The 25,564-nt window shown below is 50.9% G+C and overlaps 1 protein-coding gene across 1 annotated transcript; it reads left to right on the forward strand.

Annotated features, from left to right (window-relative positions):
• The first annotated feature begins 1,799 nt into the window (after positions 1–1,799).
• Positions 1,800–7,089, forward strand: CHAC1 (ChaC glutathione specific gamma-glutamylcyclotransferase 1). The gene is made up of 3 exons (XM_003826604.5): positions 1,800–4,396; positions 4,812–4,847; positions 5,952–7,089. The coding sequence occupies exons 1-3, from the start codon at positions 4,040–4,042 to the stop codon at positions 6,351–6,353; spliced, it is 795 nt and encodes a 264-aa protein (XP_003826652.2). The 5' UTR covers positions 1,800–4,039; the 3' UTR covers positions 6,354–7,089.
• Positions 7,090–25,564: the final 18,475 nt, after the last annotated feature.

Consider the following 25,564-nt stretch of genomic DNA (forward strand, 5'->3'; position numbering starts at 1 on the left):
TTTGCCGTTGAAGTTACAGAGAGGAACCAGCTAAGTGAGTGGTTTGCTGCCTGGGAGTGTCCTGCTGGGAGGAAAAGAGACAGATGTTGTTGGCAAGAATAAGCAAAGAATGGGAACAGGAAAGGCATGTTCCCAGGGAGACATTGCAGATCCCCTGGGCCAGCTTCTGTGGAGATTCCTATTTTGAGGGTCAAGGTTGAACTTGTGTTACACAGGACATGGGATATAGCCCTGGCCTTTTCCAAGCAATAGCCTCACTTATTCTACCTATATTTGTGGAGGATCTTCCACATGCCTGGCTTGTGTTGGTTCTCTTGGGCCTTCAACCATGAACCATACTCTGGGGAAGTGCTCAGGTGAGTGAGAGGCAGGACGCAAACGATTCCCAGCAAGGAGGCTCTGGAGCTGGCCCAGCTGCCTTCAGATCCAGGCTCCACTACTTTCTGCTACGTCACCAACAGGGTTTACCTAGCTTTCCTGCATGCTTATCTGTGAAATGATATTTACCTCACAAAGTAGTGAAGAAATGTGTAATTAGAATGGATGATATAAAGGCATTTAGCAAATTGCCTGGCACATGTTATACACGTAATAAATGAGTGTTTCTGTTGTAAGCACGAGTTGGAAGGGACAGATAAGTAAACTGCAGTGGCGTAAAGTGTTGTGGGAGCATAGAGGAGGGAGTGTCTGACTCTGCCAGGAGCAAGATCAGGTTATTGAGGACATTGCCAAAAGAGTTATGAAACACTGGGACTTTGGTCAGGGTGGGAGAAGGTCTGAGAACGGGCATCATGAAAATGTTCCCTAAATGTTTCAGGTATGCTATCCATCCCTCCCCCTCCAGAAAACCACTAATGACTCTTTAAAAGTAACTTTTTTTTTTTTTTAGACAGGATCTTGCTCTGTTGCCCAGGTTAGAGAGCAGTGGCACAATCATGGCTCACTACAGCCTTGACCTCCTGGGCTCAAGCAACCCTCCTGCCTCGGTCTCCTGAGTAGCTGGGACTACAGGTGCATGTTGCTAAGCCCGGCTAATTTTTAAACATTTTTTTGTAGAGATGAGGTTTCATTATGTTTCCCAGGCTGGTCTCAAACTCCTGAGCTCAAGTGATCCTCCTGCTTGGCCTCCCAAAGTGCTGAGATTACAGGTGTGAACCACCACGCCCAGCAAAAATTAACTTATTATTATTTAAAAATTACTTTTCATAAAACTTGGAAAATAGAGGAAAGAATTGCTCACAATCCCAACACACTAGTATTTGCTGCCTCCCTATCTTTATTGTTACTGTTTTTAAGTTTTAATCATAGTACATGTGAAAATTTATATTTTGCATTTTTGCCTTAATATGCAATCATACACATTTTTAGTACATTTTTTTTGTTTGTTTTGTTTGTTTGTTTCCCGAGACAAAGTCGTGCTCTGTTGCCCAGGCTGGACTGCAGTGGTGGGATCTTGGCTCACTGCAACCTCTGCCTCCTGGGTTGAAGCAATTCTCCTGCCTCAGCCTCCCGAGTAACTGGGATTTCAGGCACCTGCCACCATGCCCGGCTAATTTTTTTTGTATTTTTAGAAGAGACGGGGTTTCACCATGTTGCCCAGGCTGGTCTCGAACTCCTGAGCTCAGGCAGTCTGCCCACCTTGGCCTCCCATAGTGCTAAGACTACTGGCGTGAGCCACTGCACCCGGCCCAACATACATATTGTTTCTAATGTCTGCACAAATTTAATGGACTATATCATATTTATGTAACTAATTATCTATTGCTGGGTATTTCGGTTGTTTTCTTTGTGTTTGTGTGTGTGTGTGTGTGCGCATTTTTCTGTCATGTGAATGGTAAATTGACATAATTTCCTTAAACATTTAGCTAATTTTGGATATTTAAGTAGTTTTTCTTCTTTTGTTTTTGCTATAATATGTAATCGTCGGGTGTGGTAGCTCACGCCTGTAATCTCAGCACTTTGGGAGGCCAAGGTGGGCGGATCACAAAATCAGGAGTTTGAGATCAGCCTGGCCAATATGGCGAAACCTCGTGTCTACTAAAAATACAAAAATTATCCGGGCGTGGTGGCAGGTGCCTGTAGTCCCAGCTACTCGGGAGGCTAAGGCAGGAGAATCGCTTGAACCTGGGAGGCGGAGGTTGCAGTGAGCCGAGATTGTGCCACTGCACTCCAGCCTGGGCAACAGAGAGAGACTCCACCTCAAAAAAAAAAAAAGTAACAATGCATTGAAAATCTTCAGGCATATGGCTTTTCCCGTATTTTGAATAATTTCCTGAAGGAGTATTGGGTCAAAGGGCAGGGATATTTTGTGATTCTTGATTTGTATCACCAAGCTGCTTTCTCAAAGGGTTGTTTGTGCCAATTCAGATACTTCAGCAATATGTGGATACCAGTTTCCCACTTCCCGGACTACAACCCACAGCTGGTGAGTGGAAGAGGACATTCTTCTAAGAAGCTACCAACAAAGGAGGTGCTCATATGAACGAAAGGGGACAGGATAGAAGAGAAGAGGGAGACTGAATGTGGGAAATGGAGAGAAAGCGAAAAAGAAAGGAATAACCAGAAAGGACCATTTGCTGGTAATTTTTTTTTTTCCTGATTGGAAAAGTAATTCATGCTCCTTGTAAAAATCCAGACTTTTTCATTACTGTTTAAGTTTGATACTGAAAGTCCTCCTCTGGTGCCAGCCTCTGCTAACTGTTTAGGTATATTCTTCCAGATTATTTATTACACGAATACTTTTTGTTTTTAAAGAAATAGCTTTGTACTATACACACTGTTGCGCAAGTTTCCCACTTATGTCTGCGACACCTTCGGAATGAATATGTGAAGTGTGAAGATCACGTTTAGTTTAAATATTGAATTAGAATCGAATGAGAAGCCATGTTGCACATTTCCCCTGCCAGCCATCTCCTGGCCAGTTTAGAGAGAAGGCCTTCAGCTGCCTCTGTTTCCCTTTTACAGTCAGTGACATCCCCTGAGGGCAGTCCCTTGCTGCGTATTGAGTCAACCCCCGGCGGCCTGTGGACTCGGCTGGGAGGCCAGAAGCCGAGGGAGAAGACCAGTAGCTGGCCATAGTCTTGTGGGGGCCTCACTGGGCCCTCCTTGCCCGCTGCTCCCGGAACCTTGTGCCTATGGATTAATCATTGCTGCAAAATCTCACGTCCAGGAAGAATTAAACCCATCGCCTTGGGGGCAAGACTAGCCTGGCTTTTGCATCTTTATAGCCTTTCTCTGCAGGTGTAGCCACCACCTCCAAAGTGACTGCCGGTCGGTCCAAGCGCTCTAACAGGCTCTTCCCCGAGCCTACCTGGGCTCGAGGGGTCCCACACCTGGTCCGGGGCGTAGCCCATGTGAGGCCTGCAAGCTCCGGGCGCCTGGCCTACCTAACTCAGCCCCGCAGTCTCTGCAGAACCCCCTGCAGCCCCCATGGCCCAGTTTCTCCATTTGCTCACAATGGCCAACGGCGTGAGGCACTTGAGCGGAATGCGGACGGTGCCTCCGACAGCTTTCCCGCAGTGCATGATCTCAGGAGGGGCCCCAGAGACGGAAGTTTACGACGCCCAGAGCGCTCCTTCTGGACGTGCCCTGGACTCGACTTGGGACTGAGTCTGTGCCGCCTAGGCTGGCAGGGACTCGGCCAGATGCACTAGCGGCAAGGCTGGGCAGACACCGCCTGGGACTCGCTCGCCGTACCTCCAAGGGGCCCAGGCCATGAGGGGGCGGCTGGGGAGACGCTCGCCCGGTGCCCGCCCTGGGCCCGGCGGGTGCCCCCTGCCCGCCGCCTGACGCAATCCGAGGCGCCCTTGCTGCATGCCGGCGCTGGAGAAACCTCCCCTGCCGTTGCATCACTCCAGCCAGGTTTGCCACAGAGGTGGAGCTGAACCAATCAGCGGGCGCGCTGGGCCCGCGGCGCGGTTAAGTGAGAAGCAGCATCCGAAGTTGATTGGCCAAAAGGGGATTTGCCCCACCCCAATCACCGCGGCAGCTGGCCGCGGTGGGCGTGGTCTCCCGGCAAGAGGGTTTAAAGGGCGCCTCCATGGGGGGCGCTCAGCTGGAGCTACCGAGCGGTGCCAGGCCAGGTGTGTGCGTCCGTCGGTCTTTCCGTGCCCACGCCGGAGACCAGCCCCGGAGGCCGCCTGGGCCTATCCCTGTGCCAGGCACCATGAAGCAGGAGTCTGCAGCCCCGAACACCCCGCCCGCCTCGCAGTCCCCTACGCCGTCCGCTCAGTTCCCCCGAAACGACGGCGACCCTCAAGCGCTGTGGATTTTCGGATACGGCTCCCTGGTGTGGAGGCCCGACTTCACCTACAGCGACAGCCGTGTGGGCTTCGTGCGCGGCTACAGCCGCCGTTTCTGGCAGGGAGACACCTTCCATCGGGGCAGCGACAAGATGGTGAGCATCCAACCGTGCCCAGGGGAGTGAGGGGGTTGGGGGCGGGATACTGGGCGCCAGTGCCCTGGAATGTCCGGGGCTCTCTGGGCCAATAGAAAGAAATGTGTAAACCTGTGTCTGGGGTTTGTGGCTCATTTAAATGTATGTGCCCAGTGCATCACTGTGATGGCTGGAGTCTGTGAACCTGTGGATCCCTGTGTTGATCACCAACTGGGACCACTGACATCTGTCAGTGTTTCTGGACGTTTCTCCTACATCCGTGCATCGCTCCCCCACCTTCCCCTGCATGAATGGGACTCAGCATGCAGAGCGGGGCACTTGGAGGCCCGGGTCAGCGGGATTGATAAAGGTTTCCTTGCTGATGGCAGAGCTGATTTCTAACTTGTCTATTTCAAAATATTTCTTCCCTCCCTAGCCTGGCCGTGTGGTGACGCTCCTTGAAGATCATGAGGTAAGTGCCTGAATCATGAAGGGGAACCCTGGCCCAGTGTGAAGGGGGACCAGCAGATAGAGCTCATAGGCTCTTGGCTGCAGGCTAGCTCTGTCTGATGCTTCTCTGGCAGAGTAGAAACGTGTTCTAGCTCAGTGCTTCTCACCAAATCACATGAGGATCTTGTTAGAATGCAGATTTTAGTTCAGTAGCATGAGAGTGGGTCCTGAGACACAGCATTCCTAACTAGCTTACAGGTGATGCCACCACATCCTGGACCACACTTTGAGGAGGAATCCTGTCTTCCCTGGTACTAGACCACTTTGTCAACTGTTTTTTGTTGTTGTTGTTGTTGTTTTGCTTGTTTGTTTTTGAGACAGAGTCTTGCTCTGTTGCCCAGGCTGGAGTGCAGTGATGCAATCTTGGCTCACTGCAACATCTGCCTTCCAGATTCAAGCGATTCTCCCACCTCAGCCTCCCGAGTAGCTGGGATTACAGGCATGCGCTACCACACTCAGCTAATTTTTGTATTTTTAGTAGAGATGGAGTTTCACCATATTGGCCAGGCTGGTCTGGAACTCCTGATCTCAAGTGATCTGCCCGCCCTCAGCCTCCCAAAATGCTGGGATTACAGGCATGAGCTACTGCACCTGGCCTCAAGTATTTTTTTTTTTTTTTTTTTTAAGACGGAGTCTTGCCCTTGTCACCCAGGCTGAAGTCACTGCAACCTCCACCTCCTGGGTTCAAACGATTCTACTGCCTCACCCTCCCGAGTAGCTGGGTTACAGGCGTACGCCACCATGCCTGGCTAATTTTTGTATTTTTAGTAGAGATGGGGTTTCACCATTTTGGCCAGGCCGGTCTCGAACACCTGACCTGAAGTGATCCACCTGCCTTGGCCTCTCAAAGTGTTGGGATTACAAGCATGAGCCACCACACCTGGCCTTTCAACTGTTCTTAACAAAGAGAGTACAAGGGCTTGAGGTACTGCCACCAGATGGCTCATCAGCCGACCACAGCCTCCCTTATAGAGCACAGTCCTGGGTGGGGGTGGCATGTTAGGATAGGAGAGGGAGCAGCAAGGAGCTGTCATGACTGACCCCAGGTGTCCCTATTTCTTCCCAGGGCTGCACTTGGGGCGTGGCATACCAAGTGCAAGGGGAGCAGGTAAGCAAGGCCCTGAAGTACCTGAATGTGCGAGAGGCAGTGCTTGGTGGCTACGATACCAAGGAGGTCACCTTCTATCCCCAAGATGCTCCTGACCAACCACTGAAGGCATTGGCCTATGTGGCCACCCCACAGAACCCTGGTTACCTGGGCCCTGCGCCTGAAGAGGCCATTGCCACGCAGATCCTGGCCTGCCGGGGCTTCTCCGGCCACAACCTTGAATACTTGCTGCGTCTGGCAGACTTCATGCAGCTCTGTGGGCCTCAGGCGCAGGACGAGCACCTGGCAGCCATCGTGGACGCTGTGGGCACCATGTTGCCCTGCTTCTGCCCCACCGAGCAGGCTCTGGCGCTGGTGTGAGGGGCTGAGCCCCTGCGGGGAGTGCTCATGTGGACATCAGGGCCAGACACCCACTCCAGTGCACAAGACAGACTTGCGACCGCTTGAGCCCACTGAGCAGATATGATGGGTGGCTGGAGGCTTCTCTTTCTCAGTCCCTGCCTGTCTGCCAGCCTGCAGCTTTCCTGCTTGACATTGACTTACTACTTGAAACTTTATTTATTGCACCATGTTGGTGTGGTGGGCAGGCGGAGGGCCTGCCCTGGACACAGGGGCCCTGCTGAGCAGTGGCCCCATCCTGGAACTTGACCAGATTCCCCCCAGTGCTGCTGCTAACCCCACACCACCCAGGCCTCCACCTCCCCAGGGAGTCTCCAAGAGCCTCGATCCTCTGCTCACTCAGCCCAGCCATCCATAGCCCTGGGAATTCCACCTGCCAAGGATCCCAGCAGGCTGGATGAGGGATAGTAGGGCATGAGGAGAAGGAGCCCTGTAACCTGAGGCCCCGGCCAGCCCTTCTCCTCCACCAGTTCCCCAGAGCAGAGCTGGAGCTGATGCCTGGACACAGCTGCTGAGCCTGGCCTGGGCCTCTTACCCACTTGGTTGTTTTCTTGTCCCTCTGTCTGTCTGTCTATCTACTTGTCTGTCTGGGCCACTCCTGCCTGTGTGTTGGTCTATTCCTGGGAAGCTCATCACTACAGGCCCTGGCAACCTTCCCAGTCTGTCCCATACTGTTACCCATAAAACTATCTCTTTATCTGTGCTGTGCTGGCATGTGGTTCTTTCTCAGATGGGGGTTTGGGGCAAGTGAGGTGGTGATGCCCTGGAAGGCTCCTAAGAGGGGAAAGGGCTCCCTCTTCCTCTCCTTCCCTCTCTCCCCAGGAGGGGCAGCTGGGCAGGCAGAATTAGCAGGTGACATCACTCTCATGGGTACAGTTCATGCCTTACGCATGCAAATAGTGCCCCCTGAGTTGTGCAGAATTCAGCTCATGCTCTACTTGGCAGCCCTGTGAGCAGTGTCCTTGCCACCAACCTGGACTCTGTCTCATCCTGCCCAGCTGCCCCAAGGAGGCTGGCAGGCTTGGAGCTCAGACCAGCTCTTCCTCCAGCTGCAGGGCCAGCGGCTGCCTCTTCCTAACAGCTAGGCCAGAACCCTGGTGTCCTGCTAAAGGAGCACGTGGGTTAGGGTAGGGTGATGACAACTTCTAAGGCAAGGCTAATGGCAGGGACCTGTAGCCTGGAGGACCTGGTGTCCCTTTTACTTTCAGAGTCTGAGTGCTCACTGTTGCCTCCGGGAGTGTGGTGTTGCCTGTGCCTTCCCCATTGCCATCACCTGCCCTGGTTTACCCACACTGGAATGCGGGCCCCAAGTTTACCCCCTGCCTGTCCCCAGATGTTCTTGTCTAGCCCTTGGGGACAGATCACAGCTCCAGGATCTCAGCCTGGGCCTGAGCTCCTCATCAGGAGTGGCCTCTTAGTGCTACTCAATCCCTGGACTTGCAGAATGGGGCAGAGCCAAAATGACAGGCTCTAGCAGCAGAAGAGCTTGAGGCCAAGGGCTGGGTGTGGTGGCTCATGCCTGTAATCCCACTACTTTGGGAGGCCAAGGTGGGAGAATCACTTGAGCGCAGGAATTTGAGACCAGCCTGGACAACACAGTGAGACCCCATCTCTATAAAAAATACAAAGGAAATTAAAAAAAAAAAAGTGCCTTGAGAGTCCAACCCTGCCTCCTCCTCATTGCCCAGTCACCTCGGAAAAAGCCTTCAGCCCTCTGGGTACAAGTTCACTGTGAGGGGACGATGCCGTGGGATGATGTATGGGGCAGGCTGGGTGGTATGTGTTGCTGCTGTTCTTGCGGCTGGTGTCCTGGATTGGTCTGGGTGTCTCCAGCAGGGTCAACTCCGATCAGGTTGGGCAGCTGTTGTGGCTGGGGAGGGTGCCATGCCTGGGCCGTGTGCTCATGTCTTGGCGGCCTTGTGTCTTGGCCATTGATGGGAAGAGTGTGGAGTCCAGCCAGCTTCTTCTGGGTGCCTGGTGAGGGCAACACAAAAGGAGGAGGCAGCAGGTGGCAGGGAGCCCTGGGCAGCTGCCTCCTGCGTTTCCTGGGCCTCTTGCCAGACAGCCAGAGCACAGCCCTGCTCCATCCTGGGAGCTGATGGTGGGGAGGGCTGCTTGCCAGCTGCACGTAGGGGGCTTTCACCCATCAAGCCATTCGATCAGCAAGTATTTCCTTAAGCTCCCACTGTGTGCCATGCACCATTCCGGGCACGGGGATACAGCGGTAAAGAACTCCTCCTCCTCAAGGAACTTGGAGTCTAGAAACTGATGGTGACCATTCAGCGTGGAATGGGAGAAGAGGGCCTTGAGCACCCAGAAAGGGCTTCTGACTTGAGCAGGGCAGTCAGGGAAGGCCTTCTTGGCTTTCTTGGAGAGGGAACCTGAGAAGGGGCCTCTGAGGAACAGAGAGTAAGGGAACAACACGTGCCTGAGGGGAGGCAAGCTCAGACCAGCTGGAACAGAGTGGCCCGGACAGGAGACACGAGCCAGACAGGTGGCAGGACTGCCGGCCTGGTGAATTGCGCTGTGCCATGCTGCGGGGTGGCATTCCTCCTGGGTCAGTGGGGGCCTCTGGTGGATTCTGAGAAGGGCAGAGATGTGCTTAAGAGAGAACACTGGCTGAAGTCAGATTGGAGGGGAGAGGCCAGAGGGAGCTGTAGGGTGCCCAAGCTGAGGTGTGCCAGTGGGAATGGACAGTGGAGGGATTGCAGAATTGTTTAGGGGTGAGGTTGACAGCATTTGGTGGCTGGTTTGATGAGCAGAGTGAAAGGAGGGTAGAGACAGTAGGGCTGGGGCTCCTGGGACAGTGGCAGATCTGGAAAGAGTCGGGGGTAGATAGCCTTGCGTTTAAGTTAGGGGTGCCTGTGAGGGGAGGAATGACTTCCACGGGGATGTTCAGGGCAGCTGGATATGTTGGTGTGGGAGTCAGGAGAGAAAGCTGGGCTGGAGTTAGAGACTTGGGAACCATACATGTGGAGACAGGGCTTAAAGCCCTGGTAGGGGAGGAGAGGAGAACAGGGCCGGGCCAGGCCCTGAGGACCCCAGCCGCGGTGGTCTGAGCAAAGCAAGAAGAGGTGTCGGGAACAAGCGCTGGAGAGGTAGGCGGAGAACGAGGAGAGGGCAGGGTGAGGAGAGCCAGGGTGGAAGGTGTCTCCAGGAGGTGCACAACATGGTCATGTTGCCAAGATGGCCAAGATGTCAAGAGAAACGAGGACGGAAGAGTGTCCACTGGATGAAATGCCAGGGGGGGTCCCTTGTGGCTTCAGTGAGAGCAATTTCAGGAACAGTATGGGAAGCCACAAGGCAGGGCTGAGGGGCCAGTGGGAGGGGAAGCAGCTTTCAGGAAACATGGTTGCTAAGAAGAGAGAGAAACAAGGATAACTGAGGGCACAGGAGTTGCAGGGGTCTCAGGACCCCTTCACAGATGAAAAATTGTGGAGGACCCCAAGAGCTTTTGTTTATGTCGGATATAGTTATTAACATTTACTGTAGTAGTGCGGTGGCTCATGCCTGTAATCCCAGCACTTTGGGAGGCCAAAAGCGGGCAGATCACTTGAGGTCAGGAGTTCAAGATCAGCCTGGACAACATGGTGAAACCCAGTCTCTACTAAAAAATACAAAAATTAGCCAGGCGTGGTGGTGGGCACCCGTAGTACCAACTACTTGGGAGGCTGAGGCAGGAGAATCACTTGAACCCAGGAGGTGGAGGTTGCAGTGAGCCAAGATCTCGCCACTGCACTCCGCCTAGGCGACAGAGCAAGACTCTGTCTTAAAAAACAAACAAACAAAAAAGGTTTTCTGATTGTTTCTTTTCCTTTTCAGTTGGGAAAGACTTGAGCAGGGTGATGTTTGGGTTTCCAGCCTTAGGCCGCAGCATTAGGGAATTTCAGAGTTAGCAGGGGCTGCAGAATCATCCTATCTTTGCCTCTAGGGCATGCTCCTGGAGAGCCAGGAGTCGGTGGGAAGGATCGGCCGATTCATTGCTTTTTATTGAATCTACAACAGCCCAGGCCCCTTGGCCTCCCCCTGCCGTGGGCAGCAGACAAACACAACCACCCCCGCACCTGGCCTGGGAAGGGTAACGGGAGCTCAGGGGTGGGCAAGGCTGGCTGGCTCTGGGGGCCTTAGAGAAGCGGTAGAAATCCAGTGGGTAGAAGGGGCATTCCGGCAAAGGAGAAAGGGCCACGCTGAGTGGCTGACGCTCTGGGGCGCTGGGGAGGAGGCAGGAAGCTGCTCTGGGGTCCGATGGTGGAGGAAATATTAGAGATTCTTTTTTAGAGAAGTTGACTTCTGTAGTGATGCTTGTGTTTTTTTCACGTTTTCCTTCCCACCGCAGGGTCTCTTGTTTGTTTTGTTCTTTTTCTTTGTTTTGTCTGCTTTAAGGTAGACTAGTGTCTTGTTCAGGCCCGGAGGCTTGTACTTGTAGCCAGAGAAAGATGGGTTGCTGGCGCAAGACGTGGTGGGAGTCTGCTGAGATGTTCCGGGCAGGTGTTGGCGAGGCCTGGAGGAAAGGCAGGAGCTGGGACGGTGGTGGATCTGCCTCCTGGCAGCCCACTGGAAATAGAGGCAAGCAGGAGGGAGGAGACTGGGGATCCCAGGATTTTGCCAAGAGGGTGGGGTCTCTCATCAGCAGGGGACAGGGACTGTGCAGGACGATGTAGCCTTCGTGTACCTTTCTAGCGCTGGTGGGGTTCTCTCCAGGTTGTCCCCCACTGGGCTACAGAAAGGACCCCATTCCTCTGGGGGCTGTCATGCCCTTGAAGAGGGAAATGTCAGTTGGAGAAGCAGAAGGTGTGGGAAGAAGGACCACAAATGGGGGAGACCCCCCGTTCCCCAGGCCTGGATCCGAAGAGGGATCAGATGCTCCAGGGCTGAGGCCAGGAGAGGGGAGGCAATGATCACGGGGCGTGTCCCAGATGGCCAGAGTGTGAGCAGAGGGCCCTGCCGCTCCCTGAGGGTAGGGCGACCGTGGACCCCAGCATGGCCAGGTCAGCCCTAGTTTACTCTGTTGTTCTGGAGTAATTATGACTTTGACTCTCAAAAGTGTCTCAGTTTGGACACTAAATTACATGATAGCTGTAGAGAACTGGGACACAGCAGGGTCACTTTATTAGTGGAGCTGGTGGCTGTCAGACGGGCTTGGCCAGAGCCTGCAGGAGCCTGTCCTCTACCCTTCACCACCAGCCCAGCGGCTGGGGCCCGGCTTAGGTCACAAAGCCCGGGGTGGCAGCTAGGGAGGGCCACCGTCCTCTATCCTTCCTCTTGCTGCCTGTGGAGAGTCCCCTGCAGGCCTGTCCTTCCTCCTCAGCCTGCCCTGGCCTCACCCTTGCCTCAGGCATTTCCTTGGGCGTGAGGAGAGCTGGACACGCCCTGAAGGCTCAGCCAGGTCCTCAGCCCTTCCTGGTGGCACCATCACCCCAGGGAACTCCTGGGGTATTTTCCGCGCCCCTGCCCCGCCCCACCACCCTAGCTGATCCTTCCTGCCTCTCCTCCTTCGCCTGGGACTCTGTGCTGCGCACTCCTGGCTCTAACCCCCTGTGCTTCTGTTCCTCGGCCTGGCACTGCCGTCCCCATTTTGGCTCCATCCTGGGTCCTGCCCCTTGCTAGGCCTCTGCCTGTGAGAGGTGACAGCGTGCTGGCAGTCCTCAGAGCCTTTGCTTGCTCTCGGCACCTCCTCTGCCTGGGCTCCCACTTTGGCAGCATTTGAGGAGCCCTTCAGCCCACCACTGCACTGTGGGAGCCCCTTTCTGGGCTGGCCAAGGCTGGAGCCCACTCCCTCAGCTTGCAGGGAGGTGTGGAGGGAGAGGCGCGAGTGGGAACCGGGGCTGCGTGCGGCGCTTGCGGGCCAGCTGGAGTTCCGGGTGGGCGTGGGCTTGGCAGGCCCCGCACTCGGAGCAGTCGGCCAGCCCTGCTGGCCCCGGGCAATGAGGGACTTAGCACGCGGGCCAGCAGCTGCGGAGGTTGTACTGGGTCCCCCAGCAGTGCCAGCCCACCGGCGCTGTGCTCTATTTCTCACCGAGCCTTAGCTGCCTTCCCGCGGGGCAGGGCTCGGGACCTGCAGCCCGCCATGCCTCAGCCTCCCACCCACTCCGTGGGTTCCTGTGCAGCCCGAGCCTCCCTGACGAGCACCACCCCCTGCTCCACGGTGCCCAGTCCCATCGACCACCCAAGGACTGAGGAGTGCGGGCGCATGGCACCGGGACTGGCAGGCAGCTCTACCTGCAGCCCCGGTGCGGGATCCACTAGGTGAAGCCAGCTGGGCTCCTGAGTCGTGGGGACGTGGAGAGTCTTTATGTCTAGCTCAGGGATTGTAAATACACCAATCAGCACCCTGTGTTTAGCTCAAGGTTTGTGAGTGCACCAATCTACACTCTGTATCTAGCTCAAGGTTTGTAAACACACCAATCAGCACACTGTGTTTAGCTCAAGGTTTGTGAATGCACCAATTGACACTCTGTATCTAGCTGCTCTAGTGGGGCCTTGGAGAACCTGTGTGTGGAAACTCTGTATCTAATTAATCTGATGGGGAGGTGGAGAACCTTTGTATCTAGCTCAGGGATTGTAAACGCACCAATCATCGCCCTGACAAAACAGGCCACTCGGCTCTACCAATCAGCAAGATGTGGGTGAGGCCAGATAAGAGAATAAAAGCAGGCTGCCCAAGCCTGCGTTAGTGACCCACTCGGGTCTCCTTCCGCATTGTGGACGCTTTGTTCTTTCATTTGTATGCAATAACTCTTGCTACTACTCGCATTTTGGGTCCACACTGCTTCTATGAGCTGTAACACTCACCGGGAAAATCTGTAGCTTCACTCCTGAGACCACGAGCCCACTGGAAGGAACAAACAACTCCTGATAGTGCTACCTTAAGAGCTATAACACTCACCGTGAAGGTCTGCAGCTTCACTCCTGAGCCAGTAAGACCACAAATCCACCAGAAGAAAAAAACTCCGAACACATCTGAACATCAGAAGGGACAGACTCCAGACGGGCCACCTGAAAAGCTGTAACACTCACCACGAGGGTCCGCGGCTTCATTCTTGAAGTCGGTGAGACCAAGAACCCACCAATTCGGAACACACTTGGACCATCCGCTTCCCAGGAAGTGTCAGTCCTGGGGTGCCCATGCCCAGAAGCCCACCCCAGCCCTGCCAGTCACCTCCCAGCTGAGTTAGGAACCTGGGGCTGAGCTCCCTCCTCAACCTTAAAAACTTCTCATCTCACCTGTCCCGAGGATGTGCGGTACCTGCCCTACTTCTACCACCCTCACCCCACTCTTTCCCCAGGCTAGCGTCATGATGTCTAAACGTATCTATCATCCCGTTCTGTGCCCTGTATATTCATTTTCCACATAATTTAAAATGTAGGTCTGGCTAAACCCCCTCCACATGGACAACGTGGGCCCTACTCTCCACAGACTCCAGCCACCTGCGACCCTTTCTGCTTCATGCTACGTGTGATCACTCAGCCTTTTCTCCTGCTGCTGTCCTGACCGAGATGCTCCTCCAACCAGCTTGTCCACCCTTTCACACCCCTCAGCACCCGCCCTGGCTTCATGCGGCCGCCTGGTACTCTCCCTGCCGCCTCTGCCCAGATCTGTTCTGTGCCCAGCACGTGTTATTGGCTTCATCTACTTGCAGGTCTGTCCTTACTAACTCGAACACCCCCGAGGGCAGGAACGGTTTATCCCAGCATGGAGCACAGTTCCGGGGCCCTAGGAGGAGCTCAGAGGACCTGTGGGAAATGTTCCCATGGGCAATGACTCCCTGAATGTAACGTCTCATGTCACCTTGGAGGGAAAGACCCCATGGAAACCTAATCATATTCAAGGGTAAGTGCCAGCTTGGCTCCCCAGGCTATTATTCAATCTGAAGGTTTATGTGCAAAGCACAGGAATGTGGGGCTGGAAGCCACATGGGCAAGGGCAGACCAGCCAGGCATGGCGCCCCTGGCGGGTGCCTGATTGCGGCAGCGCAGACCATGCTGCTGGCCCCCACCTCCATTTTGGATGGGTTTTTTTTTTCCTCCTTTGATCTGTGAGAGGCCAGGGCCCTAAATGCATACCAGGGGAAGGGGCTGCCTCTTGCTAGTTCCCCCACCTGCGGTGCTAAGCTAAAGGGGCGTTTGTGTATCTTTCATGGAGTGGCGCCCCCACATCCGCCATCTCTCTCCTTGTCCCCACAGGAAAGGAGCTTGGCTTTCCTGGGCACAGCCTAATGGTGTTGGTGACTGGGGTAGGAAGGGGACTCAGGTAAGTAATGTACCCACTTGCAGCTTTTTTCCAGCCAGGCACAGCCCCTCATGGGGCCCAGTCGTGTCCTATAGCCAGGCAAAGAGGGTGGCAGGAGAAGGGAAGGGGCTCTGGTAGGAAGGACGGGGAGCCCATGGGTGGTGAAAGCTGATGACAAGCTGCCCACGTGGGATGCCTTCCATAGGAGCAGGCCCTCGCCTATGGGGGTTTCCAGAGGGAGACCTAGTTCCTGCTCACAGGCCAGCTGCAGCCCAAGCAACGTGATATGCACTGACAGGAGCTGGTGGGGCAGAAACCTGGGACCCCCCCCCTTCCCCGCCACAGGCAGGGACCTTCTCACCTTGGAGCTCGAACCCTCCATTTCCTCATCCTAAAATCTCATCCCTACCAGCTCTAGCCTAGCTAATTTGTCACTCAGGCTTCAGGGCTCAGCTGATATGTCACCTCCTCTGAGAAGCCTTCCCTGAAGCTTCCCTACCCCTGACCACCTAGATCTGGCTTTGGGGCCCTGCCATGCATCTCTGCCACCCGTGCTGTTTCTCTTGCAGCTTCTATTGTATCATGTTCTCATCGATTCCTCCTTATCCTGACTGTGAGCCCAAGAGGGCAGGGACCAAGGTCCTAATGTATCCCAGCGGAGCGTACACACAGTAGGTACCTACATCGTGTTGGTTGACTGAAAGTCCTCTCACCCAGCAGGAGGCAGGCAGTGATGAGGGGACCTCAGAGGGGTGCTCTGGACTGTTACCTCAGAAGAGGAACTATGCAGAGTGGGGCGGGCTAGCTGGGGATGCAGCCGAGGGAGGAGACTGACCTACTATGACCACCCCACATCTCCGCAGGCACCAGGGCTCGCCCCCTGGGTCAGGGCATCGGACTGTTGTTTAGATGCAAAGAAAGAGTCCTGGGCTGGGAGTCTGGAGCTTCCAGTCTGTTTTCAGCGGTGTGTTTTAGTCAAGGCATTTTTACACTCTCTGGACCTCTGTCTCCTCAAATGCAAAATGAAGAGCTGGACCGGAAACTTTTTCTCGTCCAGTTCCAATAGCTCATCTTTTGCACGAAGGACATGGGCTCGGAGTCGGAGGAACTGGGTTCAAGAGCTGGGGCTCTACTTACCAGGTGTAAGTCCTTGGCCAGGTTACTTAATCTCCCAAAGCTGCAATTTTCTCACCTGTAGAGCAGGACTGACAATCATTAGCTACCTCTCAGATTCTTGGGATTAGATATGCTTTCAGGTGAAAACACTCCATACGCTAAGGCACTATGTGAATGTTGGTTGTTGTTGTTGTTGTTTTTCTTTTTATTTAATCACTTGGCGACAGGGTCTCCATAGGTTGCCTAGGCTGGTCTCAAAACCCCGGGCTCAAATGATCCTCCCATCTTGGCCTTCCAAAATGCTGGATTTATAGGCAGGAGCCACCCACCCAGCCTGGTTATTATTGCTCTTGATAGCATTATTTTTCGCCAATACCCAATTAGTTATTGGATGATTTCTTATCTCACTAGAGTTAAGCTCCAGTAAGGCAGGAGCTGGCATGTTCCTGTTTTTTGTTTGTTTTTTGAGATGGAGTCTCTCTCTGTTGCCCAGGCAGGCTGGAGTGCAGTGACACAATCTCAGCTCACTGCAACCTCCGCCTCCCAGGTTCAAGCGATCCTGCCTCAGCCTCCCAAGTAGCTGGGATTACAGGTGCACACCACCATGCCCCGGTGTTGTGTATTTTTAGTAGAGATGGGGTTTCACCATGTTGGCCAGGCTGATCTCAAACTCCTGGCCTCAGGTGATCCGCCTGCCTCAGCCTCCCAAAGTGCTGGGATTACAGGCGTGAACCATTGCACCTGGCCTACTGTTGTATTCTTGGTGGCCAGCTCAAAGCCTGGCTTGTCTTAGGCCCTTGAAAGATTTATTTGCTCAATAAATAAATGCTAAATGAGTTGAATGGAATGAATGAATGAACTCCACTTAGCAGGGCAAATAAGGTAGACTGGGTTGGAGGGACAGAGGGAAGTGTGGGAGGAGGCAGGGAGCAGAAATGCCTCCCGGGCTGCCCGGGCTGTGCTGCGTTGGGAGAGGCAGGAGGGAAATAGGGAAAAAAACTAAGGGCAGTGAGACAAGGCCACTTCCCAATCCTTCCTGGGCGAGATGCCTTGCAGGGGCCCCTGTGTCTGAGCCCTCTCCCTGGTCATGCTCTCCTCCACTTCTCACACCCCCTGCCAGGTCAGCAGGCGGAGGAAGGAGGGCTGGCTGCAGCCAGGCCATTCTGGTTTGTTTACCAACAGCACAATCCTCCTGGGTCATGACACAGTCAGCAGCATCTGACCCAGTTAAATATATCTCCTCTACTGGCCTGGACCACACAGCCAGCCCCTGCAGGTCATGTAGACCAGGGACCACCCGCTTATCCTTCTGGCTTGGCGCTGGGCCACCTCCTGACCCCAGAGCCCTGTGTCCCCAGGGAGCAAATGGCTGATCTGGGTCTAAACTAAACTGCAGTCTCTAGTTGAACTCATGTAGATAGTTTCATCTTGGACAGAATCGGAGAATTTAAGAGGAGAAAACTATTTGTCCAGCAGTAAACAATAAAATGGCTCATCTCCCTTGGACTGCATATTTGCAGTCATGAATGTTTATGAAGAGTATTTGCTAATGTTAAGAAACATTTTAGTCTCTTTACATAACTATTAATGTTATTACGGTAGTGTTAAGTGGGACAAAAAGCATACAAAATTAGATATATAACGTGAGTGTAATCCTGTTTTTTAAAAAGCATATAAATGTGTCTGGAAGGAATCTTAAACTGTCAACATAATTTGCCTCCCAAGAGGGGAACCGGGCTCCAGGGGATGGGGTAGGAGAGAGACTTTTTCTTTTTATGCCCTTTTGTATGTTTTTAATTTTGAACTGTGCAAGTTTATCATGTATTCATAAGTAGAGAAGTAAAAAAACAGATCTGACAAAAAGCTTTTATGCACAAAAAGAGAAGGTCCACAAATAACACTCAGAGGGTAGAGTGCTCATTTTGGTGATGGGTGGCGAAGAGGGGCTCCCTTCTCTACCGAGAGAAAAGCTGGTCCTATGCCCAGATAAACCAAAACATCAGCCTTACAAACCGGTGCAAGTGATTATCAAAGCTCAGCATCTGAGGCATAACAAAGACATACCTGCTTTAAAATATTTCCCCATGGCGCCTGAAATCGCAGCCTTTGGAGTCATTCCTTCGTCTGAAGTACAACTTCTCCAAAGTCTCCTTGTAAACATTCAGGGGTAGCGGGGGTTACCATGTTATTTTTATGTTTAGTGTTATATTATTTTTTGAGATGGAGTCTTGCTCTCTGGCCCAGGCTGGAGTGCAGTGGCACGATCTCAGCTTACTGCAACCTCTGCCTCCCAGGTTCAAGCTATTCTCCTGCCTCAGCCTCCTGAGTACCTGGGATTACAGGTGCTGCCGCCATGCCCGGCTAATTTTTTGTATTTTTAGTAGAGACGGGATTTCACCATGTTGGGCAGGCTGTTCTGGAACTCCTCACCTCCAGTGATCAGCCTACCTCGGCCTCCCAAAGTGCTGGGGTTACAGGCATGAGCCGCCGTGCCTGGCCATGTTATTTTATCACATGAACTGAATTGAAATAGGCGAGACACACTATAAGAAAGTTTTAACTGGTGTCTCACTCCTGTAATCCCAGCACTTTGGGAGGCCAAGGTAGGATCACTTGAGCCCGTGAATTTGAGACCAGTTTGAGCAATACAGTGAGACCTTAGCTTTACAAAAATTTCTTTAAAAAGTTTTGATTGAAGTCATTTCTTGTTTTTGAGTTTATTCTTAATTTTCCGTAAAAATATAAACTTTCTCCTAATAGCACTGATTATAAAATAGCACATGGTCAAGTAGCAAATTTGGAAAATACAGAATGTTATAAATTTAAAAATCAGGCATGGTGGCTCACGCTTATAATTCACGTACTTTGGGAGGCAGAGGTAGGAGGATCACTTGAGTTCAAGGACCAGCCTGGGCAACATGGCAAAACCCTGTCTCTAAAAAAAAAAAAAAGAAAAAAAAAAAATTAAAATCAGCTGGGCATGGTGGAAGGCACCTATAGTCTCAGTTGCTCAGAAGTGTGAGGTGGGAGGATCACTTGAGCCTGGGAGATTGAGGCTGCAGCGAGCCAAGATCATGCCACTGTACTCCAGCCTAGGCGACAGAGTGAAACCTGTCTCAAAAAAAAAAGAATTTAAAAATTGAACCATGTGCATCACATCCCTGAGGGAGCACTGAGCCTGGCACATTCCAAGAGGAAAAAAAAAAATGTTAGATAGCAGTGTGGCAGGCTAAAGTTGCAAGGCCTGAGGATCCCATTAGTTCTGCAGCCTTTGTTGAGCCCAGCAGGAAACCACTAAGGACTTGGAAGCAGAACAGTGACAGAAGTGTTTTTTGTTTGTTTACATGCCGGGTCTTGCTATTGTTGTCCAGGCTGGTCCTGAACTCCTGGCCTCAAGCAATGCTTCCACCTCAGCCCCCCAAGTATCTGGGATTACAGGGAAGAGCTACTGTGCCTGGCTCAGTGACAGGTTTTTAAAAGAACACTTGAGCTGGGCCGGGCACAGTGGCTCACACCTGTAGTTCCAGCACTTTGAGAGGCTGAGGCAGGAGGATGGCTTGAGCTCACAAGTTCAAGATCAGCCTGGGCAACACAGTGAGATCCCATCTCTACGTTTTGTTTTTTTTTTTAAATTAGCCAGGTATAGATGGTGTACCCTTGTAGTTCCAGCTACTCAAGAGGCTAAGGTAGGAGAATCTCTTGAGCCTGGGAGGTCAAGGTTACAGTGAGTCGTGATCATGTCACTGCACTTCAGCCTGGGTGACAGAGTGACAACCCTGTCTTAAAAGACAACACTTGAGCTGTAGATTATATCAGAATAAGAGGTATCCATTATGCTTGGAGAAATTTAAAAACGAGATAAAGGGTATTCTGGAATAGGCTGTTCATATGTACTAGAAATAGAAAGGAATATGAGAAGTAGGATATGCTAGAAATACAGAAATAAAATGACATAAAAAAAAGAACTTAGAAATCATTCATAATTCCACCATCCAGGAAAGCTGACTTCCTTCTAGTGCTCCCTCTTTGTGCCCTATTTTTCTCCTAAGAGTATATTCTGAGCATTTTCCCATGATATCAAATATTCTTGAGAATATGATTTTTAATGACCACCTAATCATTCTATCATATAGATATGCAAACATTTATTTCACCAGTCCTATGTTGTGAGGCATTTGGGTTGTCTCAATTTTTTGCTAGGTTCAATTATGCTGTCACGTACTTTTCGTCCAAGTTGCATGTAACGGAAAACCGAGTTCAAACAAGCATGAAGCAAACCAGGAGTCAGTGGTGAAACCCAACAGTTAAGAGGAAGGGAGCTTTGGGCAAGGCTTAGTCAGGGATCCTGCTCCATTTCCCTGGAGTTTGCCCTTCTCTGTTGGCAGTGGTGCCATCAGGCTGGCTCCTCTGCAGCCCTTGGGTGATAAACTTTTCTGTTCATGACCATGGGAGTGGCCTGTTTTGCTCTGACTGGGCCACCTGATGAAAGGCTAGGGATGAGGGAGGGAAGCTAGCCCTGACTGCCTTGGGTCTGGGTTCCCTGTCTGTCCTTGAGCGGGCAACTGTGGCAAGACGTGAGGGTGGCTGTTGCGTGATGTCGGGGGTGGGGGGAAATTTTGAGGAGATAACCAAAGAACATCCTCCGGCTACTCAGAGAGGGCCTGTAGACCAGCAGCCTCCACATCACCTGGGAACTTACTGGACATGACTCCCAGACCTAGCAGATCAGTCTGCATTTTTAATAAGAGTCCCAGGAGACAGTTCTCACATTAAAGTTGAGAGGCCCTGCCCTCTGGCACCCTTGTGTAGGGATCCCTGAAAATGGAAAGGCTGGAACAACAGCAGGGATGTTTTAAAAATTTTTTTTTTTTTTTTTTTTTTTTTGAGATGGAGTTTCTCTCTCGTTGCCCAGGCTGGAGTGCAATGGCGCGATCTCGGCTCACCGCAACCTCCGCCTCCCGGGTTCAAGAGATTTTCCTGCCTCAGCCTCTTGAGTAGCTGGGATTACAGGCATGCGTCACCACACCTGGCTAATTTTGTATTTTTAGTAGAGATGGGGTTTCTCCATGTTGGTCAGGCTGGTCTTAACTCTCGACCTCAGGTGATCCACCCGCCTCGGCCTCCCAAAGTGCTGGGATTACAGGCGTGAGCCACTGCGCCCGGCATAAACTTTTTTTTTTTTTTTTGAGATGGAGTCTCGCTCTGATGCCCAGGCTGGAGTCCAGTGGCCCAGTATTGGCTCACTGCAACCTCCGCCTTCCGGTTCAAGCAATTCTCCTGCCTCAGCCTCCCGAGTAGCGGGCTACAGGCACACGCTGCCACACCTGGCTAATTTTTCGTATTTTTAGTAGAGACGGGGTTTCACCGTGTTAGCCAGGATGGTCTCTATCTCCTGACCTTGTGATCCGCCCGCCTCGGCCTCCCAAAGTGCTGGGATTACCAGCGTGAGCCACTGCGCCTGGCTGGCCTAAAAATTCTTAATACACATTGTGAAATTGTCCTATAAAAGGTTCTATCTCTTCACATTCCCACCCTGGGATCTGGGTGTTTGAGGCCTAAAACTCATGCAATTTGCGGAAGCCTTCTTTAAGAAAAAGAATAAAGAAATTAAGTACAAAAGTACAAAAGTGAATTAAGTACAAAAGTGAGTATTTAGAATAATAGAAAATTTAAAGATACCTTGGCCAGGCATGGTGGTTCATGCCTGTAATCTCAGTACTTTGGGAGGGCGAGGTGGGATGATTGCTTGAGCTCAGGAGTTGAGACCAGCCTGGACAACATAGTGAGACCCTGTCTCTACCAAAGTTTAAAAAAAAAAAAAAAAAATTAGCTGGGCATAGTGGTGCACACTTGTAGTCCCAGCTGCTTGAGGGGCTGAGGCAGGAGGATCACTTGAACCCTGAAAGTCAAGGGTGCAGTGAGCCCTGATCACACCACTGCACTACAGCCTGGGTGACACAGCAAGACCCTGTCTCCAAAAAAAAAAAAAAAAAAAAAAAAATGCCTAAAAAATCTTAACATCATTGGTTTTAATTATCAATAGGTTGAAACATTTGAAACTGCCACATTTGTAAGTAAAAATAGTCATATGGTGAGAGAGCAATTCCATGTTGTTCAACCTACTTTTTCACTACATTTCTGGCTGCATTTTCTTTTTCTTAGCAACTTTTTTGAAATGAAATTACCCTACCATACAAATTACCCATTAAAGTGTACAATTCAATGGCTTTTACTATATATTCATAGAACTATGCAGCTTTCATCACTATCATTTTTAGGACATTTTCATCAGAACAAAAAGAAACCCTATTCCCCTTAGCTCATACCACTCAGTCCCCTCATCCCTAGGTAACCATGAATATATTTTCCGTTTCTATAGATTTTCCTGTTCTGGACATTTCATAATCATACAATTGTCGTTTGTGTGAATTCTTTTTCTGAGATCTGGCAGAAATTGTTTTCAAGCTTCATTCACGTCGTAGCATATATCAAGTTCATTCCTTTCTATTGCTAAATGCATTGTATGGACATATCACATTTTATCCATTCATCAGTTAATGGATATTCAGTTCTATTTTTTAACTATTGTGAATAATCCTGCTCTGAACATTTGTGTACAGGTCTTTTTTTTTTTTTTTTTGATACAGAGTCTTGCTCTGTCACCCAGGCTGGTGTGCAGTGGTGCGATCTCAGCTCAGTGCACCCTCTGCCTCCTGGGTTCAAGCGATTCTCTTGTCTCAGCCTCCCGAGTAGTTGGGATTATAGGTATCCACCACCATGCCTGGCTAATTTTTGCATTTTTAGTGCAGACAGGGTTTCACCATGTTGACCAGGCTGGTCTCAAACGCCTGACCTTAGATGATCCACCCACCTCAGCCTCCCAAAGTGATGGGATTACAGGCATGAGCCACCGTGCCCGGCCTGTGTACAGGTTTATGTGTGGATGTTTTTTCATTTCTATTTCTCCTGGGTATGTACCTGGGAATGGAATTCGTGGGTCACATGCCAAACTATCTTAATAAAAGTTCTCCAGAGAAACAAAACCGATAGGATGTAGATTATGAAGCAGAGATTTCTTATAATGAGCAAGCTGGAGATCCAGGAGAGCTGATGGTGCAGTTCTAGTCCAGACGCCAGCAGGCTTGAAATCCAGAAAGAGCGAATGTTTCAGTGCAAGTCTGAAGGCAGGAAGAAGCCATCATCTCAGTCATGTAGGAGGAGTTCTCTCTCACTAGGGGAGGGAAGGGCAGGCTTTTTGTTCTATTCAGGCCTTCAACTGATTGGATGAGGCCTGCCCACATTAGGGAGGGCAATCCACTTTACTCGGCCCACAGATGTAAATGTTAATCTTGTCCAAGAACATGCTCACAGACACACCCAGAATGTTTGACCAAATATCTGCACATTGTGTGGCTCAGCCAAGTAGACAAAATCTTAGTAACTATATGTTTAACTTTTTGAGGAATTGCCAAACTGTTTCCAAAGTACCTGCACTATTTTATGTCCCCGCCAGCAATGAATGACTCCAATTTCTCTATATCCTCATCACTTATTTTTTTGTGAAGAGCTACACACATTCTTTGCCTTTTTGAGTGATAATGATATTGCAATATCACTTTCTATAAAAATAATAGGAAGAAAATGTAGTCCTGTGTTTTAGAACATGGATATAAAATGTTTATTGATAGTTGTGGAACGTTTTCCATAGCCACCTCTAACTTGCTCGCAGATGCTTGTCCAGGCTGGGCCTCACTCATTGATCTCTGCAGGTGTGGTCCAGCCAGCCAGGTGCTCATTGCTCCTGGCCCTCAGCCCCCACCGTGCCGATCATTGAGGGGTTCATTGGCAATAAAGCTGGGGTTGTGGTGGTCCAGATCATTCTCCTTGAGGTCAACTTTGAGGTCTGGATGTTGGATGAGGCCCACTAGGGGCAGGTGTCACTGGAGGTAAAGGGACAGCCCTAGGACCACCTCTTCCAAGGCGCAGAGGGTGTCCCCCAGGCTAGAGCCATGCTTCATGCCACATATGCAGAGGGCGCACACACACACACACACACACACACACACACACACACACACACGACTCTTGAAGATTAAGCTACAATGTTTCATTTATTATAGCTTAGCCAACTTTAGCAATTATGTGAAAACAAATTTCACCCAGTATGACAGGAAATGCTAGGAATCTTCTTGTTTTATTTTGCATTTATTAATGAGGTTGATGTGATGGTTAATTTTAGGTGTCAACTTGACTGGATTATGGTATGGGGCCCACGTAGAACAAAAAGGCAGAGGAAAGGCAAATTCCCTCTTTTCTAAAGTGGGGACACCCTCCTTCTCCTGCCCCTGGACATCAGGGCTCTGGGTTCTCTGGGACTTGCACCAGAGGCTCCCTAGGCTTTCAGGTCTTCAGGTTCAGACTGAGAGTTACAGCACTGGCTTCCCTGGTTCTAAGGCTTTCAGACTTGGATGAACCATGCTGCCAGCTTCCCTGGTTCTCCATCTTGCAGACCCCCTATCGTGGGACTTTCCAGTCTCTATAATCATGTGAGCCTATTCCCCCAGTATGTCCCCTCTCATATATCTATATCCTATTGGTTGTCTCTCTGTAGAGCCCTAATATGGCTGAACATTTCCCATGGCTATTACCCATTTGCATGTGTGTATATTTTCTATTTATGTACAGTGCTTGGCACAAAGTGCTTTAAAAAATAAATCTTTAGTGTTTTAGCCCACTTTCCATTAGAGTGTTGTGTCCGGACTATTAGCTGTCCATTCAAATCTGTTCTCTTCTTCCGTAATTACATGGCAGTCTCCTTTGGAGTTAGATAGGTTCTTAGGTCTAAAGTTCTCTCTGATAGTGTGTGAGCCACTTAAGGGTCTAAGTCTTAAGGCAGTACAGTAGGTGGATCCCCTCCCCAGTCTTCCCTTCCCATAGAACATTTCATTTTCTTTTTTTTTTTTTTTTTGGAGATAGAGTCTTGCTCTGTTGCCCAGGCTGGAGTACAGTGGCACAATCTTGGCTCACTGCAACCTCCGCTTTCTGCATTCAACTGATTCTCCTGCCTCAGCCTCCTGAGTAGGTGGGATTACAGGTGCCTGCCACCACGCCCAGCTAATTTTTGTATTTTTAGTAGAGATGGGGTTTCACTATGTTGGCAAGGCTGGTCTCGAACTCCTGACCTCAAGTGATCCACCTGCCTCAGCCTCCCAAAGTGCTGGGATTACAGGTGTAAGCCACTGTGTCCGGCCGCATAGGACATTTCTATAAACCAGTAATGACCATGCTGATGAGGACAAAAGCATCAAAACAGAGAAACAAGATGGAAAGAATCTGGGACCTTCAATGATCGTGTAGAGCAGATCCAAATTCAAACTCTTACGTGCGAGAGATAAGAATTTATATCTTATTTAAGCCATTAAATAAGATATTTAAGCATTTTGGGGTCTGTTACAGCATCATGTGTTACCCTAACCAATATGAACAATGATATTAACTGGTCAGAGGGCTTATGGCCCAACCAGTGGACAGACACTGCAATTACTCCCTAGGGATGACCAGCCTAGTCCAATAAAGATGAGGCATGGGTAGTGGAGATGAAGTGCAAAGACACTGGCTTTTGAGCTTGCCCATTTCATTTTCACTGCTCCTACTAAAATCCGGTGATGGACTATACTGACTTACTCTGCCTGCAGATGGAGTCCGAGAGGGAGCATGCACCAGTCTACTACCTAGACCCCTTGGCAGAACTTTTCCTAGATGTGCAAGGTGATCTATACTTTTTTTTTTTTTCTTCAAAGAATGAAAAAAAGGAGTAAAATCAACA

The sequence above is a fragment of the Pan paniscus genome, chromosome 16, assembly GCF_029289425.2.
Source record: "Pan paniscus chromosome 16, NHGRI_mPanPan1-v2.0_pri, whole genome shotgun sequence".
In the NCBI taxonomy this organism is placed as follows: Eukaryota; Metazoa; Chordata; class Mammalia; order Primates; family Hominidae; genus Pan; species Pan paniscus.